The sequence below is a fragment of the Eupeodes corollae genome, chromosome 2 (assembly GCF_945859685.1).
Source record: "Eupeodes corollae chromosome 2, idEupCoro1.1, whole genome shotgun sequence".
Classification (NCBI taxonomy): Eukaryota; Metazoa; Arthropoda; class Insecta; order Diptera; family Syrphidae; genus Eupeodes; species Eupeodes corollae.
This window is the reverse complement of record NC_079148.1, coordinates 59,091,175-59,113,819: the sequence shown is the minus strand read 5'-3', so window position 1 is coordinate 59,113,819 and position 22,645 is coordinate 59,091,175. Positions and strand designations below refer to the sequence as shown.

Genomic DNA, 22,645 nt, shown 5'->3' with positions numbered 1-22,645 from the left:
TTCTACGACGAATTGTTTTGTTTACTAAAATGCCGCAAAATACGAACATTGGTCATGTTCTTAAAAGTTTTTTAGATTTTTACAAAAAAGTGTGAATGCATTGTTCTTACTCACACTTCAAGGATTCCAGGAAGGTATAAACCATTCCTGTAGGTACATTATTGTACCAAGGACACGACCGATTGAGTTCCAATGTTCGCATTTTCCTATCGAAAATGTTTAAAAATGCAAACATTGGAACTCATTCGGTCGTGTCCTTGGTACAATAATGTACCTACAGGAATGGTTTATACCTTCCTGGAATCCTTGAAGTGTGAGTAGGAACTTTGCGTTCATACTTTTTAGTAAAAAACGAAACAACTTAAAAAAGCACCTCCGAGTGAGTTCCAATGTTCGTATTTTCCTATTGAAAAAGTTTAAAAATGCGAACATTGGAACTCATTCGGTCGTGTCCTTGGTACAATAATGTACCTACAAGAATGGTTTATACCTTCCTGGAATCCTTGAAGTGTGAGTAGGAACTTTGCGTTCATACTTTTTAGTAAAAAACAAAACAACTTAAAAAAGCACCTCCGAGTGAGTTCCAATGTTCGTATTTTCCTATTGAAAAAGTTTAAAAATGCGAACATTGGAATTTTTGTTGACGTTTTCAAACTCACCTCGTAGAAATAAACATTTCAGTTATGTGTGATGTTGAGGTGATGTCACACTTTTATTATTTATTTTTATTTGAAAAACTAAACTTATATTGAAATTGTTAAAACTTGGTCACTGTTTTGTAATTATCAAAATTCTTTTATGAAATAGTCATCGTTTTTAAATTCGATAAAAAAAAGAATTATTATAACATTCAAAAATATAATTTTTGGAACGTTTAATTTTACCTCAATCAGAACTCTATATTAGATTCAAAATTAAAAAAAAATAATGTTTTACATTTTCGCTAATATATTTCAGGTTTTCTTTACATAATACAACAAATGAATTGAAAAGTGTATTATACGTAGTACACACTTTTAAATATAGTATTTAAATATATAAAAAATTAACAATTTCTTGCCACTTCTTCTTACAAAAGTTTCTTTAGCATTTAAATAAGCTCTATTTAAAAAAAATTATTTATCTTGGGTATACTTTAATAAATATTCGATTATTCCTATCAAAATAAGACTACGTATGTAAATACTCAAGGAAGGAAACAATAATTCAATTGAAATATATTTTTTTGGTAATTTTCTCAAGAACAAGAAGACATAAAATCATCTGGTTTTCAGTTTTTGATCAAAAACAAATATGAACAATGAATTCTAAAAACAATAATAGATAATTTAAGTATTAAAAATTACACTTCAAAACTTTTTTTGGCCAAATTTTGAGCTTAAAACAATTTTTTTCAAAAACTATGCAAATTAGCACATCTATTCCATTATTAATTAGAAAATATGAACCAAAATATAATAATAAGCATTAAGCACGATCCTCTCGATCATAAAATATGATATTAAATATTATGTTACATTTCAATAGAATCGCGTAGGAACATGTTGTTTTCTTAATAAGTGATTCATGTATAAGAAATCATAAGGTCTTTCTTAAACAATATTTAACGACAGTTAACAGCAAAAATGATTTTCGATTTTAGTCTTAAGTTGGCATCTGAGATGTTTCGATTAATAAATATTTATTTAAAAATGTAATATCTCAAGGAACTATTCTAATTTGCATAGTTTTGACTTGATTTCAAAAAAAGCTAATAGACAAAAGTGTTGGCTTTGAAAAATTTATAAAACTTAGTTGTAAGTATTACCATTATTTTGTTTCCATTTAACTTACATATTTTTTTAAAATGTCCCTACCTCCTAAATGGGGGGAAACAGACCCGCTCCCGTAGTAAAAAATACTTGTTTTTAACTGTTCTATACAAATCCGTCATCAAACTTTGTCGCCTGAGCTATCGTACTCTTCGCAAAAAATGCAATAGCTAATGTCGCCGTAGCCACTAGGTGCCACCCCTAAAGAATTTCTCAGCACTATTCCTTATTTTCGTGGTGAATTGACTTTAGAGAGTGGTGAATTGATGTTAGCAGCGGTGAATTGATGTTAGACCTAAGGGTGCGTGTAAGTAGACGTTTCAGCTTGTAGGCAAACCAGAATGACAGATTTGTTTCCGGTCTTTATATGGTTTGTCTATGAACAAATCATTTAATTTGACAGCTCAACACTTTCAATTCAGCTTTCAAGCTGTGTTGTAAATTGTTATAACAATCTTTACGTTTAGGAACGACATTATTAAACGATTGTTTACAACAGTTGACAGTAATTAGAAAAGGAACACACCTCTTCTGTAGGTTCAGTAGAAATATGGATAATTTTCTAGTTTCATGATTGCGTTTTGTTTTTTTTTTTAACTTTATAACAATAGATTACAGAATCAGATAATATGATTAAAACAACAAAAGTTACATTTAACTCCCTTCGCTCCCTAGCACTATTCAAATGAGTACGACCAACGAATATGAACGAATATTCGTCGATTTTGACATTTCTTTCACAAACGAAGTTTGACAAGGAGCCACAGCCAAACACCATTCACCACCAAAACGAAAACCAGAAAGATTTGTTTAGGTTAATTACGCGTGACTATTTTATTCGTTGCAAGTGTCGATAATGTGGAACGCGAATAAAGTTTGACAATTTTTATTGCGACAAATAATTTTTTTTTTTAAATTCATCAATATATTATTGTCGTTTTTTATTGATAAATTTATACGCAGCGCAGCAAAATCTTACACACTAAACAACAACTAAGAAATATTGCGGATAAATAAGGCAGTAAAAATAGTGCATATAAATAGTTCAGATAAAGTTTTGGAATGCTTGGAATAGAATGACACTTCATCCAGTTCCAGAAATATTTTTTACTTAAAGGTTGGCCGGATTTTATTATTTGGGGATGCGTATGTATTTTTCTTGTGCTCCGTTTTCACTAGAAAAAAAAATAAATTGGTTTGAAATATTAATCTACGATTAGACTGTCAATGGTCAATGAGTTGACTACTTGACATCACCCAAAAATCATCAATAATCACAGTGCTATCTCTAAATTTATTGACGTGTGTTGTGTGTTAGGACTCGCCCAAAACCAAAGCGAAACATTTGATGCGAAAACAAAACTTTCGTCATTGGTCGGGTTTAAAGGCTCTCCCAAACCAACGCGAAAGGGACATATTCGCCGAAGCGGCATTGTTTATTTCAGTTTTGTTATCATTGTGAATGATTTGCCGTGATTTACTTCTCGTCAGTTATCGCAGTGTAAGTTTATTTTGAGAAGAGAAAGTTTAATTGTGCCGCTGACTGTTTCGCGTTGATGTGTCCCCTTTCACGCAGGAAAACTGAGTTGCCAGGAACTAGGAGCTTGTAGGCAAGACGGGCTTACGGGGAAGGACAAAATCTCCCCTCACACCCTTCTTTTGGCTTTTAGTGCCTGTCTACATTGGATTTTTAATGCTGGGTTTTATCTTTTTCACTCACATATAATCTACCTGTCTCACTGCTCGCACCATTCATTAAAAATAAAATGTGGACAGGCATTCGTATGTAATTTCAATCTTTCAATTCATACTCAACTCTATTCTGACTGGACCTGCACATTAACTTGAACTCTTATTCAACTTTACATAAAACAACACAGATACCAACTTGGAGATTTTAAATAAGAGTGTTTATAACATATGTTTTATTCACACTATCCACTACTGCACTAGCTTTAATTTACCAATAACATACGCCATATATTGAAAAGTGAATGTATGTATCAAAAATCAAATAGAAACTATATTTTTTTTTTTTTTTTTTACACTTCAGAATTTCAGAAAGTAGTAAGCTTATAGCAAGCGTCAAACTACGATCAGAGGCTCATCATAAGGGCATGTGTTAGTTGTTAGTAAAAAATAATACAAATATAGCCTAACACACGCACAAAATACAAAACAAAATTAGCATTTAACTATTACAGAACAAAAAAATGATATTGCTATCATTTTGTGTGAAAATGTGTCTCCAAACATATATATAAACTTACATTTTGCAATGCATTGGTCATTCGTTGGTCGCGCTCATGTGAATACTACTTAAAGTAGTATTCACATGAGCGCGACCAACGAACGACGAATGAATTACAAAATGTGAATTTTTATACGTTTGAAGACATTATTTCCACACAAATTTTTAACAAACCGATAGCAATATAGTTTCTATTTGATTTATGAAACATACTTTTACTTTTCAATATCATATATTAATAAATTTAAGAAAACAAATTTATTCGTCGAGAACAAAATTTAAGTTTATACGAACTGTCAAATTTTATTCGCGTTCCACATTATCCACACTCGCAACGAATAAAATAATCGCTCGTACTTAAACCTAAAATAATCATTCTTGTTTATTCATTCGCGACGAATTAAAAACTCTCATGTGAAAGAAATGTCAAAATCGACGAATATTCGTTCATTCGTTGGTCGTTGGTCGTGCTCATGTGAATAATGCTTAACATGGGTTGGTTTGTAAAAAGAAAATCGATATTACTTCCCCTCAACTTGCACATCTCTAATTTTTCAAGCAGTTCCAAATTATATCAAATACACAACCCAATATCTCATCCAAGAACCACTTTAAAATTTAAAATGCGCATGCTCATTTCCCAACAAACAAAAACAACAACAAGAAAACAAATAGAATGCAAGAATATGAACTCGTGCCAAATTCATCATATACCGTTTCAATGAGTGTGAATGAAATAACTGTATATGTTGTTTTTTTTTCTACAATAAAAATGATAATTTATAGCCGAGTTCCAAAAGAGTACAACAAGAAAAACAATTAGAAAAGGAATGACGTCATACTGACTATATCAAACCAGAAACAACCCTCCTATACCTATTTGATTTGATAGCAGCAGAACGAATGAAAAGGCAAAATAGCCCAGCAGCGCCCAGCTTAACCATCTCGCATCTCTCCCAACAACGACGACAAGCACCGAAACCCGATTAATCAGAAAAGTCTGTGGTGTGTTCTGTGAGTGTAGTCTGACAAGAAGGTACGTATACGTACTACCGTTGTTTTGATTGGAAATTAAACTTAGCTTACTACCTATAAAATAAATAAAATAATATCGACAATAAAAAGTAAATATATAAAAATAAAGGTGCGCCCTTGTAATCGTTTACGAAACCCCAAAAACATACGAATTCGTGTTAAAAGTTCCCACACCCCAAATTGGACGAGGAAAAAAAAAAAAAAAACAAAACCCGCCGCCACCGCCTTATATACCTACATGCATCATATTTATTCTCAATAAAAAGCAAAAGCTAAATAGCTAGAACGAGCCCGAGTCCGAGCCCGACGGTGACCTTTCGATTTCGTTGGACTTTTTGTCACTTTCGACTTCCGTCGTCACGTCAGTCTCAATCTCAGTGTCAGTGGTTGATTTAATTTTGATTGGCGCGAGTGCGACTCCGATTCGACTTACCTATCCGTCATACTCGACCGACGACCGGTTATTTGTGTAATTTTTGTTCCTTCATTTTTCAATTCAACAGAAGTGTTCTTATAATTTTCCACAGGGATTCCCCAGAGAGTTTTTCTTTTATTCCCATTTTAGTGTCTATTAATTCCATTTGTCTCCTCTCTTTAACCAAATACCAGACTTCTTGGTAAACAGTGCTTTGCTCTGATAGATGATATAGTTCATATTTATAGTGTGTGCGAGTTGCGAGATATTTTTCATTTCACACCACCGCACCGAGCATCCATTTCTAACTCGATACTCGATTCTACTTGGAAATTGTTCAATCAAACGTGCTAAACAAAGCCTACTTATAGGCTTAAGTATTGAATTTGTTTAATAACAAAATACAAATATTTGAAAACTTTAATATTATTTAATTTTTAATTTCGTTTTTGTTTTCAAATCGATTTCAACTTAAAATTAATATTTTTTTTTAAATTAAAACAAGTTTTTAATCTTTGTATTTTTTTGCGTGTGCCCTTGTGTGTATTTTTATTTTTAGGAGAAGCGTCATCCAAAAAAAAGTTGTATTTTGTTTGAAGTTTTCTAATTTGTGCAATAATTTGTGTATTCTTGTCGATTGCATTTTAAAATACAAAAGAATAACCCATAAAAGCAAAAAGGATAATCATCAGGAGCTGCAAAACAAAACAAAAATGGGAAACATTCATACAACCGGGCCAAATGAGGCACTTATTGTTTCAGGTGAGCTTTTGTGTCTTAATTGTTTTTATATTTATTTTTATTTAAAAACGTATGTAAGTGCTATGAATGTCTAAATAGGAACCTTTTTATTAAAGAATTTATAGGTAGGTACCTTTTGCACCTTTTGCTCATTTTTTTGGGACGGAAAAGTCTCAACAATTTGTCTCTTTTTTTTTTATTCAACTCAACTTCAACACGCGTTAAAGAAAGGAAAATCAATAAATTGCAAAAACAAAATGATTATTCCCTTTTTTACCATGTGCTTTTGTCCTTGTGTGTGTGTAGGTGAGAACATAGTACATACATATATACAATAATGTATATTATGTGCGTTTAACAAAAAAAAAAGGAACAACTTATATATAAAGTACCTAACCTACCTGTTTTGTTGTTTCCTTGTTTCGCGGGGATTTATCAAAAAAAAGTGAGGTGCAAATTAAGCAAACCACCTTTCGTTGGGTTTCGATTCGATAAGCACTAGACAGATACATAGGTAGGTAGGGTATGCAGAACAGGGTATCAAATTACAAATTACCCCATAAGCTTAATAGAACTGATCTGGTCGTTGTTGTACAGTTACTTAAGGTGGTGCTACAGTCCGGGGCGGACCTGGGCCTCAACCAACAAGCGTCTCCAGCCAGCTTGGTCCGTAGCTAGCTGTCTCCAGTTTTGCACGCCAAGTTGGTTGAGGTCCTCTCCCACCTGGGTGCCCCACCTGATTCGTGGTCTTCCTCTACTGCGCCGTCCCTCGGGATTGGATTCGAAGACCTTCCGGGCTGGAGCGTTGATGTCCATCCGCTCTACATGACCTAGCCATCTAAGCCGTTGGACTTTAATTCTGCTAACCAGGTCAGTGTCGCTGTAATGCCCGTACAGTTCGTCGTTATATCTTCTCCTCCATTTTCCATCTATGCGTACGGGACCAAAAATCACCCGAAGAATTTTTCTCTCGAAGCATCCTACGACGCTCTCATCTTTCTTTGACAGGGTCCAGGCCTCAGCGCCATAAATGAGAACTGGGATGATGAGTGTTGTAAAGATGGTGATTTTAGAAGCTCGAGAGAGGACTTTACTTCTCAAGTCCAAAGAAGCAGCGATTTGCAAGAGTTATTCTTCGTTTGATTTCAGCGCTGGTGTCGTTGTCTGTATTAATAGCGGTGCCTAGGTAGACAAAGTCCTTAACTACCTCAAAGTTTTAGCTGTCCATGGTGACGTTTTGTCCAAGACGTCGTCGTTCAGTGTCCTTTTTTGATGACAACATATACTTGGTAGTGTCCTCATTGACCACTAAACCCATCTTCTTCGCTTCCGTCGCAATGCTCAAAAACGCTCCACTCACATCACGCTTTGATCTTCCAATTATGTCAATATCATCTGCATATCCGAGTAATTGGATGGACCTTTGGAAGATTGTGCCTCTAGTGTTGACGGTTGAGTTTTGCACAATTCTTTCCAGAACGATGTTGAAGAAGTCGCATGCCAGTGCATAGCCTTGTCTAAAACCTTTTTTGACATCAAATGAATCTGTAAGATCTTTTCCGACCTTGATAGAGCAGCGTGCATTCTCCATCGTCATTCTGCACAAACGGATAAGTTTGACAGGGATGCCAAAACTAGACATTGCTCGGTAGAGCTCTTCCCTATAGATGCTGTCATACGCGGCTTTAAAATCGATAAAGAGATGGTGGGTATCGATTTGAAGCTCCTGGGTTTTTTCCAAGATCTGCCGTAGTGTGAATATTTGGTCGATAGTGGACTTTCCTGGTCTGAAGCCACACTGTTAAGGACCAATCAGTTTGTTGACGAATGGCTTTAGACGTTCACATAATACGGCAGAGAGTATCTTATACGCAATGTTAAGGAGACTGATGCCTCTGTAGTTGGCGCAGTTTAGAGGGTCTCCTTTCTTATGTATCGGGCACACTATGCTGAGATTCCACTCATCGGGCATGCTTTCTTCCGACCATATTTGGATGAGTTGGTGCATGCTCCGTACCAAGTCATCGCCCGCTGCTTTGAATAGTTCGGCAGCGATGCCGTCAGCTCCCGCAGCTTTGTTTGACTTAAGTTTAGATATAGCTATCTTCACTTCGTCAAGGTCGGGTAGGCGGAACTGTTGATCTGCGTCGCCGAGGTTGAGTGGTTCTATCTCCCTTACAGCGGAATTCGGTTCGTCATCGCCGTTATATAATTTGGAGAAGTGATCCTTCCATATTCTCAGCATCGACTGCGGTTCTACTACGATGTTCCCCTGATCGTCTTTACAGGCTTCGGTTCGTGGCTGGTACCCTTGGGAGGTTTTTTTTACCTTTTGGTAAAATTTACGAACCTCATTCCTGTTGTGACATCCCTCTATCTCCTCGATCGCGCGCACTTCAATGCTTAATGCAGGAAGCATATGACTCCTTAAGAGGTTATTAAAGACTCGATCGGAAATGGACATGGCAGTCTCTTGCAATTGATTTAAAATAATCCCGTATGTAAGTCTTTCCTACAATCTAAAGAAGGTTTATTTTGCACCTGAGTGTTGTATAATTTTGCCAAATCCGAATTTGCATTAAGATTTTAACAGGAAAAAATAAAACAAAAAAGAAAGAAAACAAAATAGGAAACTTACCAAAAAGCCGACACAAGAATAAGGGTGGAATACGATTCATTTTTGTTTTTTTATTTTTTTTTTAATAAAAATGAAAATAGTATAGCTGTTTGTTACTGTTGCTGGGTGTTTCGTCATGCCAAAAAGTGGACATTTAGGAGCCAAACACATTTGCAGATTTGCCAATCTTTCCGGTCAGGATATCTTAATTGTTTTCAATTGCTGTGTTTATGGATGATATGAAGGATGTTTTTTTTTCTCTGATGGTTGTTTCATGGACAAATTAATTGGAAGATGCTATTTGTAGAAATAATTCAATCAAATGAAAATACAAAATTCTTTATACCTAAATAAAATCCGGGTTAAAGGGGGGGTAGGCATGAACGAGAAAAAATATGAAAAATGAAAGCAAAGTTTATTGAAATTTCCAAAATGATCAGCAACAGCATAGTACTAAATAAGAAAAGTGAATAATGGTATTTCGTCTCTCACATAATTAGGTTCACCATTTTTACCAGTCAAACCTTTTTAAAACTTTAAATTGTGTCCCAATTTATCGGAAAATTAAAAAATCTGAACTTATTGTCATCAAACATCGTTAGCCAAATCGGTATCTACCTATACTCGTTACGTATTATAAAAATCAAGAATTTGCTACTTCAAAACACTCTTGGTTAATCCCCTGACTTCCATAGCCTCTTCACTTTCAGTTTATTACTTGTCACTGATTTATTCTTATTGCAAATAATATAAAATATACATATTATGTTTACATCATAAAACAAATTGTAGATGCCCTCATAGCACATGAAGCGATAAGTAAACGAGTGTTTTAAATTGAGATTATTTATCTATTTGTGAACTTGAAAACATGCAGTGCAGTAAAAAAAAGCTGAACGTTGTAACTAATGCATATTGGTGATGGTGATGGAAATTCGTACTCAATACAGCTGATACACTAGAAATGATTCATTCTTATAACAAGCAATTAGAACAATTCAAAGAATTTAATTGAAACGAATTCATGGCAATTGGCAACATACACAGCGTTATGAATGAAAATTGTATTCTCAGAAAATGATATAAACAATTTGAATCAAAAACGTCATTAACATAGATTGGCGCTTAACTTTGTTTGTGTTATTTAATAGAAGGGATTCTCAGTTTTGAAATGAATCCTCGAAAAAAGACATACATACATCAACAAGTGCTACTGCTAAACATGCATTAAGCTAGTTAACATTCAAAACCAAGTCAATGGAAGTAAGAAGAAGCTTGTGAATTCATAATCTATTATCGTTTTTGTTTGAGCAACAGTAATCCATGTGTGTTACCTTGTCATGTCTAATAACCCTTACATAAGCTGATACCATGTAATTTCTTCCTCCTAAATGATAAAGTGAATTAAATCCATTACCAGTGGAAATAACATGACTTTCAACGTGTATAAGTTGACAATACCCGTGTTTTGTTGAAAAATCTATCAATAATATAGTAGTATTTTACACGAATAGCAAAAACAATATCCGCAGTATGAATACTACCAATAAAAGTTAAAGTAAAATCTTACTACGGATGGGTTTTTAATATTCATACGAGTCTCGAATGTATCTTATGTGATTTTGTTCTCAAATGTTGGTATGATTGATATTGCATTTGTATCTCGATGGCAGTGTTCGTTGAGTAGTTGTGCATTTGGAATCATGTGTTTTCTATTGGGGAAACAAATCAATCTTTTTTTGTTGATATTATTTAGTTTTGTTAATGAAAATGGACTAACTGGGCTTATTTTGCAAGAGAAAACAATAGAAAAAATAATTAAGTTTTGCTATGATTCCACCAAAGGTTTAGATTAAATAAAACTTTTTGGTGTTTCCAATGCACAAGAAGATTGAAATATGATTAAGTTTGACAGCACTTTCTATAATGGCGTTTCAATGTTTCTTATGAAGTGCAAGTGAGATAGTTTGATTCGTGTTAAATAATAGAGAACTGAGTAGTTCAGCATCATAAAAGCCTATGCTACCTTTTTTTGTTTTAATTTGATTAAAAGAAAACTATATTTTTTGTACACAAACATGCAAATAAACAGACCATATTGCATTATCTGATAAACCAACTCCTCCACTTAGGTTTTTCTTCACAAATATTAAACCCGACTCCGATCCCCGACTGGAATTGAGCCGAATCAAGCTCATTTCAACTCGATTCAGGTATATAAAGAATTGAGGCGAGCTTCAAGCTGGCTTCAACACCACATTTTAATGTAGTAGTCTACGAACAAACCCCCTTCTTAAAGTTTTTATTTTATGTCGAATTGTTTGGTTAAAAATTTGAAATCGACTTTTACATTACACAAACGTATTTTCTTGATTTTTATAGTCAACTATCAAAAATCAGCTTACACCATTTCATCCCTTGTCTAAGTATCGCTATTTTGTTTCTGGCAAATATTTAATCGTATCAACTTTCAAATATAAAAACCGGACTACTGCGGTTCGTTTTTTTTGGCGATTTCTCACTGTACTATATATGGAATACCAAAAAAACACGGCTAATGTCAAAAACCTTATTCTATTCAAATATTTCAATTCTAGAAAAAAGTCAAATCGCATACAGTAAAGAATGTACAAGTACACTGCGGGTCATAAGGTTAGAAGCAGGCATTTTTAAGAAGTAAAATCGATATTTCTCCCGTTACATGGTGGATTAGAAAAAAACAACTATAGTACATGAAAGACTACTTTGTTAACAACAAAATGTAAAATTTGGGAATATTAGAGAATTAGCTAACGGATCTTTTATGACAAATTGTTAATTGAGTCGAAAATATGCGAAAATAAATCGGGTCATAAGATTAGAAGCAGTTAACATATAAACGTTGTCTTGTGAAGTGAATTCATTTTATTTTCGGTATAAACGGTGCATTTCATAAATTATTTGTTGTTTATTGAGTTGTAATAAAAATGGGCAAGAAAAAATGTTTGACAGTGGAGGAAATGGCAAGAATAGATGTTTATTACTCTGAAGGTCTTTCATGCCGTGCTATAGCTCGAAAAATAAATCGAAGTGATCATTGTGTCAGTAACTATTTAAAAAATCCATTGTCGTATCTAAAAAATTATAAAGGAAACACTTCCTCTGCCTTAACACTTCGCGAAACGCGAAATAAACTTAGAATAGCGTCAAATTCATCTTTATCGGCAGCTAAAATTAGGGATAAAGCTAATGTTAAGGCCAGCTTATTGACTGTCAAACGCACGATCCGCAATGCTAAACACAAAAAACGCTTGAAGCTTAAAAAAAACCACCACTTAATGACGCAAGGAAGAAGCAGCTTGTGTTTTGCGAAAGATCACATGAGCTGGGATGTGCAGAATTCAATGACTACAAGTGATTGGCGGAAGGTTATTTTTTCCGACGAAAAAGAATTTAACCTAGATGGGCCAGATGGTTACAATCATTATTTCCATGACATGAGGAAAGAGGAGCGGTTTTAAACCGTCACCATAGCAGAGAAGGAGGTGTTATGGTCTGGGGCTCAATTTCGTTTTATGGCACTATAAACTTGGTAGTCCAGGATAGTAAAATGACTGGAAAAACCTACAAAGCCTTGCTGGAATCAGTATTCCCCAAAATAACCGAGCTTTTTGGACCAATTTCATGGATTTTTCAGCAGGACAACGCTCCGATACACACAGCCCGAGAGGTAAAATCCTTCATTGCAAACCAAAACATCTACTTGCTGCCTTGGCCACCATATTCCCCGGACCTTAACATAATGGAAAATGTGTGGGGCTGGCTTACACGTAAGGGAAGTAAGCAATACGCTGACAAGGAAGCGCCTGGAGTGAGATTTCACTGGACTACTTGGAATCTCTCTATAAATCCATAAAAGATAGAATTTTTGAAGTTATTTTAAAGGCTGGTGGCAGCACACATTATAAAATATTTAATAAAAAAAAAAACTTAAACAAAATATGAATAACTGCAATTTATTTTTATTTATTTTATGTGCTTCTAATCTAATGACCCGATTTATTTTCGCATATTCTAGACTTAATTAACAATTTGTCTTAGAAGTTCAGTTAGCTTAATCTCTTCTATACCCAAAATGTACGAGTATGTTGTGTTGTTAACAAAATAGTCTTTCATTAACCATAGTTATTTTTTTTAATCCATTATGTAACGGGAGAAATATCGATTTTACTTCTCAAAAAATCCTGCTTCTAACCTTATGACCTATGACCCGCAGTGTATATCTAACAAGATGGTTATCTTTTACATTTCTTCAATTAAAGGGTGTCCCAAAATTAACGCAAGATTTGAATTTGCCGCCATTTGTACAGTGAAGTGTTGGCAACTCTGAAAAAAAAAACAATTTGACAGCTAACAGTATAGGGTTATTAAAAATGGAGCGTTACACTATAGAACAACGTGTCTTCATTATTAAAGAATATTTCAAAAATAGTGAAAGCTTGGCTGCTGCAGTTCGAAAATTTCATACAAAATATGGTCGGAATAGTGTTTTAACTTCGTCAACTGTGAAGAGATTAATTGAAAAATTCATGGAGACTGGATCCGTCCAAAAACAAGCCGTTTAAATGTGAATGTCGAAGCAGTGCGTGAGAGTGTTTTTGACAATCCAGGAACCTCAATTCGACGTCGTGGACAAGAATTGCAAATTTCAAGAACCTCTCTACAGCGTATACTCACTCACCAAAGATCTGTGTCTTCATGCTAAAAAAATTCAATTAACACAACAATTGAAGCCTAATGACCATGGACAGAGAAGAGAGTTCGTTGAATGGATTATTGAACATCAACAAATGGACCCTGATTTTTCGAGCAAAATCATCCTAAGCGATGAAGCACATTTTCATCTTGGTGGCTTTGTCAATTGCCAAAATTGTCGCATTTGGGGTTCGGAGAACCCACATGTGATTGTCGAAAAACAAATGCATCCACAACGCGTGACTGTATGGTGTGGATTTTGGGCTGGAGGCATAACTGGGCCATATTTTTTTGAAAATGGTGCTGATCAAGCAGTGACTGTTACTGGTGCTCGATATCGCGACATGATTACACAGTTCTTTCTGCCAAAATTGGATGATATTGATGTGTCCAATATGTGGTTTCAACAAGACGGTGCCACATGTCATACAGCCCGTGAAACAATTCAATTACTGCATGAGACATTTCCAGAAAACTTTTAAAAGAAAGTTTCTAATTCTTAACAATATTAATGCAAAAAGCTCTCTTATCCGGCAAACCAACAACCCTTCCAAATGATATCAAAGACAGCAAGAAGTTATGACGAGTAGTAACGTCACATTGAGATACCATCATTCAGACTGAGGATATTTTTTACAAGGGCGAATTTTTGTTTTTATTTCTTTTATATGTATGAGGAAAATATAACTCAATTTTTGAACTTTTCCTTAAATTACTGAAAATCCCAATTCCCCACTTCTTGACTTAATTATCGTAGAAAAAAAAACAATGCTATTCATTTAAGAATTAATTGAGACATTGAGAATTTCAAAATAAAGTTTGGTTAGAGATATTTCTAATTTCCTCACTAGTTTAAATCTTCAAAAAATCGACTTCTCTCAAAAAATAAATTCGAAGTTTGCCTAAACCTATCTACAAATATACAGAGGGTGGAATATAAGTACGCTATAAGGTTTTGCTCAGTGCTATTATCTCGTCTGGAATAATTCCTGGCGTCACTATAATATGTATGAACAGAACATACATACAACTAAACTTGTGGGGTGTATATACACATGTACATATATAAGAGTATCCTGAAAGAATTTCCCATCAATAGGACTTTCTTCTTACGAAACGATACATTATCCCATTTTCTATTCCAACCAATACACACACACATTCAGAAAAACAGAAAGACAAACATAACATGATTTACAAATTTGAATGAGTTCATCAACCCCTCTTATTTTGGCTAAGATGCAATAGCAATAGGATGGCCGGACCCGTCTGCTTCATATCATTATCTGAATTGATTTCGAACTGAACCAAACTGTACAACACCAACATCGACAACAACACGAATCCTACAACCCAAGATGAGTCATATTTTTTTCATCCCCTCGAGAAATTCATCAGTTTTAAATACACACCATGAGACTCGACTCAACTCTCTTATGCTGCCAATGAAAATCAAAGCAGATGAAGAAAAAAAAAGAACGTATCTTCAAGTTGAAAGTTGGCAAAATAGAATTTATTTGAAAAATAACCCCCCTCGCCCACATCGTCGTCATCAACTTGATTTCTGTACGTCACAATATAACGACGGACGACGAAACCCCTGTTTTGGATTTTACCAAAATATGAATAGGACAGAAATAGGAGATGGTCATGGACAGTCATTATAATAATTCACAAGGGATGCAAAACACAATTTCAATAAGTTTGTTAGGCTGTTTGTGGGTTTTTTTTCATTAATCGTCCTTGTCTGATTCCCGTGAAGGGGTTGACGTGATGGCTACGCTTTATGTAAAATAAAATGACGAATAAATTTGCTGTATACCTACGTGTCTGTTTCCTGTCCACCCATCGTAGTTACCACCAACTTAACTTTATAAGGGTTGCTAATGTAATAGATTTTTGTTGGTTGGTAATTGTAAGGATTTAAGGTGGTCCGTGTCTGAAGGTGAATAAAGGTGCATTTTCAAAATTCTTTATATTTAAAGTTTAAAAATTGAAAAAAAGTGCCGGTAGTTACGCTTGCGCGAGTACTGCATATAATCTAAAAATAGCTAACCAAGAGTATCGAGATAGATGATACGTGCAAGGAAGACAGTCTAGGCTGTAACGCTGCTTTTTAGCATACAATACAAATCTAAAGCATTTCATATAAAAAGATTCAATTCATAATAATGATGTAGACGAAATCCAATCTTAGTTTAAAAAGTAACAACAATTAGGTACTAAGAAAAATGTTAAGCAATAATTACAAAAAAGACGTACAATTTATTTTGAAGAACAACATTAAAAAATTGACAAAAAATCAATTTTTATAAAAAAGCCAACTCTGGACAGTCAAAAAAAGTTTTGGTTTAGGTATTTGTATACCTGTGGTTATAAATTATTATATATTTTATCATCCTCATTCTTTTCTTCCAAAGTTTGTAACTGACTGAGCAAGTGTGCATTAATGTGGTTAAATGTGTTGCTAAAAATATACGTAGTCTCATCATTGTTTTTTTTTTGTTTAATTTGTTTTTCAAAATAATTTTGTCATTTTAACTTTTTAGGGGAAAAGACTCGAAATTAACTTCTGCAAAAAACAATTACCTATGTATGTAAAGTTGTGTTCATAAAAGTAGCAGTGCTGATCACATTTTATTAGATTGTCAAATATTTTAAGAACGGAAATTATTACAAAAAAAAAAAATACCATGTTACTTGCATCTAACGGTCTTTCGTTTTCATATTAGAGACTTTTAGCTTGAAGTTATACCCTACTTTTCCCAGTAAACACCCATTATTTCAAACTCTCTGGATAGAGTGATCATAAAAAATAGCAGTGTTTTTGATTTTATAATTAAAAGGGTTAAAACTTTATTTTTAACTTCCCATAGGAATGTAATGGGTCCAAATTGAAAATTTTGACATTTCTCCACGTTTCAAGGTACCTAGAGTCGAAATAAAAGATTTTTAAAAAGATGTCTGTGCGTGCGTGTGTACGTACGTTCGTACGTCCGTACGTTCGCGACGTTTTTTTCGTCCTCCATAGCTCAAGAACCAGAAGAGATATCGATTTCAAATACATTTTGTTGTACAGATAATAAGGCAGAAAGGGCTCTCAAGACAATTGCGTGGGTGGTTTTTTTTTTACCATAGCAGTTTGAAAAAAAGGTGAACATTTTGGTTAACCCTAAATATCTTACGAACCAAAAACGCTAGAGACTTGAATTAAATTTTATAAACGGTGATTTTTTAAGAGCTTGAGAACTTTTTAAAAAAAAAACGCATAAAATTTGCAAAATCTCATCGGTTCTTTATTTGAAACGTTAGATTGGTCCATGACATTTACTTTTTGAAGATAATTTCATTTAAATGTTGACCGCGGCTGCGTCTTAGGTGGTCCATTCGGAAAGTCCAATTTTGGGTAACTTTTTCGAGCATTTCGGCCGGAATAGCCCGAATTTCTTCGGAAATGTTGTCTTCCAAAGCTGGAATAGTTGCTGGCTTATTTGTGTAGACTTTAGACTTGACGTAGCCCCACGAAAAATAGTCTAAAGGCGTCAAATCGCATGATCTTGGTGGCCAACTTACCTGTCCATTCCTTGATATGAATTGTTCTCCGAAGTTTTCCCTCAAAATGGCCATAGAATCGCGAGCTGTGTGGCATGTAGCGCCATCTTGTTGAAACCACATGTCAACCAAGTTCAGTTCTTCCATTTTTGGCAACAAAAAGTTTGTTAGCATTGAACGATAGCGATCGCCATTCACCGTAACGTTGCGTCCAACAGCATCTTTGAAAAAATACGGTCCAATGATACCACCAGCGTACAAACCACACCAAACAGTGCATTTTTCGGGATGCATGGGCAGTTCTTGAACGGCTTCTGGTTGCTCTTTACTCCAAATGCGGCAATTTTGCTTATTTACGTAGCCATTCAACCAGAAATGAGCCTCATCGCTGAACAAAATTTGTCGATAAAAAAGCGGATTTTCTGCCAACTTTTCTAGGGCCCATTCACTGAAAATTCGACGTTGTGGCAGATCGTTCGGCTTCAGTTCTTGCACGAGCTGTATTTTATACGGTTTTACACCAAGATCTTTGCGTAAAATCTTCCATGTGGTCGAATAACACAAACCCAATTGCTGCGAACGGCGACGAATCGACATTTCACGGTCTTCAGCAACACTCTCAGAAACAGACGCAATATTCTCTTCTGTACGCACTGTACGCATTCGTGTGGTTGGTTTAATGTCCAATAAAGTAAACTGAGTGCGAAACTTGGTCACAATCGCATTAATTGTTTGCTCACTTGGTCGATTATGTAGACCATAAATCGGACGTAAAGCGCGAAACACATTTCGAACCGAACACTGATTTTGGTAATAAAATTCAATGATTTGCAAGCGTTGCTCGTTAGTAAGTCTATTCATGATGAAATGTCAAAGCATAATGAGCATCTTTCTCTTTGACACCATGTCTGAAATCCCGCGTGATCTGTCAAATACTAATGTTTGAAAATCCTAACCTCAAAAAAATCACCCTTTATAATAAACTGTAACGTCATACCAAACAAGTATATTTTATAAAAAAATTCTATTCAACGGTTTTTTTTTTATAAATCAAAAAAACTAAAAAAAAAATTGTCACCTCCAAAATTTTAAGACTTAAATATGATTTTATCTCCAAAACAATTTTGTGCAACGAAGAATAATGTTTTTAACATCTGATAAAATTTTGAGAAAAACCGAATAGACAGGTTTTTTTTTATAAAAAATAAAAAAAACATTACTCAAAATTGGTAAAAAATGAATATCGATTCAAATATCTTTTCAAAAACTTGAAATTTGGGCTTCCATCTTATTTTATCTTATAAAAATTTTGAGAAAAATCGAATTGACAGTTTTAAAAAAAAAAATAAAAAAAGTTAATAAAAGTTGGTAAAAATTGATTTTCGACTCAAATATCTTTTCAAAACTTTGAGATATTTGCTTTAATTTACTTTTATCTTTCAAAAAATATTGTTTTCAACATTCAGTAACATTTTGAAAAAAATCGAATTGACAGTTTTTTAACAAAAATTTAAAAACCGAAAAAAATTAACAAAAGTTATTTAAAAATGATTTCCGACTCAAATATCTTTTCAAAAATTTGAGCTAATAGCTTCTTATAATTTTTACTTATAAGAAATATTGTTTTCAACATTAGGACAAAGTTTGAGAAAAATCGAATTTATAGTTATTTTTACAAAAAATAAAAACCTAAAAAAAAATGTATAAAAGTTTGTTAAAAATTGATTTTCGACTCAAATATCTTTTCAAAAATTGTAGCTATTGGCTTCAAACTAATTTTATCTTATAAAAAATATTGTTTCCAACATTCAGTAAAATTTTAAAAAAATCGAATTGAAATTTTTTTTTACAAAAAATAAAACTAAAAAAAAAAAACAATACTAAAACTTGGTAAAAATTTACTTTCGACTCAAATAGCTTTTCAAAAATTAAAAATATTGGCGAAAAATAGTTAGCGAATTTGTTAAAAATTGATACGAGTACATATAGACAAACTTTTAAGCAAGACAAATCGACAGACGGGATGGGAAGTTATCAGTGTGGGTCGCATCCCACCCTCTTTTTTTTTTTAGTAAATAGTAAATATTTTACTATTTAAAGTTTTAGGTATTTGTAACATACTAGTATATACAAAATTAATAAATATTAGCTCAAAAATAAACAATGAGACGGCGTTTGGAGGGAAAAACCTACCAAAATATTCAAGACATCTTAGGCTGCTCACCAAAAATAGTCAGTAACGTCTTAAAATGGCAAATAAACCGAAAACGCGAGGCCCAAAAAGGATGGCTACTAAAAGAAAAATTGTTCAGTTAGCAAAACAGAACCCTTCCATAGGCTCTTAGAAAACAAGAAATGGACTTCAACTGTCTGTTAGCGCTGTAACATTACGAAAACGTCTTTTATAAGAAAAGTTACCAGCCTGAAGTTCACGCAAGGTATCATTCTTGACGAAAAGGCATGTGGCAAAGAGAATGGAGTTTGTTAAAGCGCATAGAGATTGGGCAAAAGTGAAATGGAGGAATGTTCTGTGGAGCGATGAAAGCAAAGTCGTCCTTTTTGGGTCCAATGGTCGTAGAGAATATGTGAGAAGACCCTAAAATGCAGGATACTATCCACGGTACACTATAATAACAGTGAAGCATGGTGGAGGAAAAGTTATGATATGGGCTTTCTTTTCATATTACGGGGTCGGGCCTATTTATCTCATGGGTTTTTACTGTGACAAAGCTAATGGTTAAAAATCGATGTTCTTATGAATAAAATATTTCAGTTTGTTGTTAGTAGTTTAATGAAATATATTATTACGTTGATATTGAAGGCCTTTTTGTTTTATTTGAAGAGCACTGCTATTTTTTGAACACAACTGTATGTGCTGCCTTAAGTTTATTTAAATTGAAATCTTAGCTTAAATTTAGAATCAATAGAAGTGACATTATGGCGTCACTTGAAAAATTATAAAAAACTTAAGCCCACTTTTAAATACATTAGCCAGGTTCATACGTTATGAAGGGCCAGCTGCCAAAGAATTGTCTTCTAATCAAGGCAACTTTTTATTTCTAATCAAGGCCACTTTAAATTTCATTGGCTATCAAGTCAAGTCTAGTTGTATCAAAACGTCAGCTGACCAGCTAATTTAAATTGGGACTTGAGGATAAGGCCAGTTTCTAGTTCCTGATTGACCAGCTGTCTTATAATGTTATCCTAATTAAAGAAACGTTTTTAGAAAGTTGGAAGTATAGTTAAACAAATAAATAAGATTACGATACAGTCCGTTGAGAACTAGGGCTTAGTGACTTATAACTATCAACCATTCCTATGTTTGAGTAATGTTGTCAGAGATGGAGGGGACCTACAGTTTCAAGGCGAATCCGAGGATTTTTAAATTCCTCGCAAGAGGCAGTACCCGAGAAGAAAAATTTAGATGGCACAGGCAGGGTTTGAACCTAAGAATTCTGGCATGACAGTCTTACGCACTAACCATCAAGCTGCGGGTACTACGGGAAGGATTGTTAGTCCAGAAAAATACTGTTTTTGACATTGCAACCAAAAAGTTTGTAATTATTGAAAATTACTATCTACAAATTCTTTTGATAACCAGGTGAAAGCTTTTTTCTTCACAAAAAATAAAGAAATAAAGTGATATCTTATACTTTCGAAGTAGAGGATTATCCACGTTTGGTGTGTAGCTCTATCTTGAAGCACTGAAGTCGTCGAAAATCAATTATGTTTCTGGAAGCAAATCTGGTAATACAAGATAAAGAAACATACCGGAAGACGGAGGCGGGCTACATTAAACAAATAAGTATGCCCAGCATTAAAATGTTATAAAAACACTCGCTCAAAAACAGTGTAGCATTCATTGGTGTTAAGAAATGTTCAAGAAATTCAATGGTGTAAGCTCAAAAATCACAATATAGTCTCAGAATTTATGTCAATGACAAACTAAATACAGTGTTCTTTGAATGGGCGTTTCAAGATAAACGAATTTCAACAAAGGTTGTTGATGCTCGAAACACGTCTTAACAAACGGTCGCCTGTTAACTTGCCATAGTTAGACATTTGGCCACCATAACTTTTAAAGGAACATAAAACGGTGAACTCGGAATTCTACATATATGTACGTATGTGCAAATTTATTTGTTGAATTCTTCGGTAAAATGTGGAAGACGTCGAATTCATCCATCAGGAAAACACAAACCAGTTAAAATAACATTGAATTAAAGGGTCACCCACCGCGCGGTCTTCCTCTACTGCGCTGTCCTGTGGGTGTGGTTTCACAGACTTTCCGGGCCAGAGCATGCGCTCTACGTGACCCAGCCATTTTAGTCGTTGGCCTTTTACCCTTCTGGCTAAGTCTACGTCAATTAACAGCCCTTACAACTCGTCGTTCCATCCCCTTCGATGCATACGGGACCGTAGATCACACGAAGAACTTTTCTCTCGAAGCGACCCAAGGTGCTTTCATCCGCTTTTGTCATAGTCCATGGTTCTGCACCGTATAGCAGGACGGGGATGATAAGGGTCTTATATAGCAACACTTTGGTCCCGCTAGAGAGGACTTTACCACTCAATTGCTTTCTTAGTCCAAAGAAACAGCGGTTATCAAGAGTTATTCTGCATTTGATCTCAGCGCTGGCGCTGGTGTTGTTTTCTGCGTTTACAGCGTAGCCTAGGTAGACGAAGTCGTTGACTACCTCAAAGTTACGTCTGTCGATGGTGACGTTTTGACCAAGACGTCGGTGAATATTTGATCAACTGTGGATTTCCTGGTCTAAAACCACACTGATAAGGACCTATCAGGTTGTTGACGATGGGCTTTAGACGTTCACATATTACGGCAGAGAAGATTTTATAGGCGATGTTAAGTAGACTGATTCCTCTATAGTTGGTTCAGTTTAGAGGGTCTCCTTTTTTCAGGATCCGGCAAACAATACTGAGGTTCCATTCATCGGGCATGCTTTCTTTCGACCATATCTTACAGATAAGTTGGTGCATGCTCCTAACCAACTTATCTCCAGCTGCTTTAAAGAGCTCGGCATGCAAGCCATCCGCTTCAAGTTTTATTAGACTTCAGCTTAGATATGGCAATCTTTACTTACCAAGTCGGGAGGACGGGATTGTTGGCTTTCGTCGTCTATGTTGAATGGATCATCCTGCTTGACAGCGGAATTCAGCTCGTCGTCGCCGTTATACAGTCTGCAGAAATGGTCCTTCCATATCCTCAGGATTGAATGCGGTTCCACTATGATGTTTCCACTTTCGTCTTTGCAGCTTTCGGTTCTAGGTTTATGTACCTGTGAATTTCGTTTCACCTGTTCATAAAACTTTCGAACTTCATTCCTGCCCTTAAACCTCTCAACATCTTCGACCGCACGCTTCTCATGCCCTCTCTTTTTCCTTCTGAAAAGTCGGCGTTCCTCTCGACTCTTCTGCTCATAGAGCTCATGAGCAGCTCTCGTCCTTTTATGCAACGCCTCGTGCCTGTT

General features: G+C 34.7%; 1 protein-coding gene across 4 annotated transcripts in view; it reads left to right on the top strand.

Annotated features, from left to right (window-relative positions):
• The first annotated feature begins 4,940 nt into the window (after positions 1–4,940).
• Positions 4,941–22,645, top strand: part of LOC129946406 (flotillin-2) — a 393,620-nt gene continuing 375,915 nt past the window's right edge. For 2 of the 4 annotated variants that reach the window (XM_056056581.1, XM_056056578.1), the window contains exons 1-2: positions 4,941–5,098; positions 6,072–6,274. In XM_056056581.1, the coding sequence (XP_055912556.1) occupies positions 6,226–6,274 (49 nt within the window). In that variant the 5' untranslated portion in view covers positions 4,941–5,098; positions 6,072–6,225. Of the gene's footprint in view, positions 5,099–5,125; positions 5,567–6,071; positions 6,275–22,645 lie in introns of those variants that run through there. The other 2 variants (XM_056056579.1, XM_056056580.1) reach the window with 2 other exon arrangements.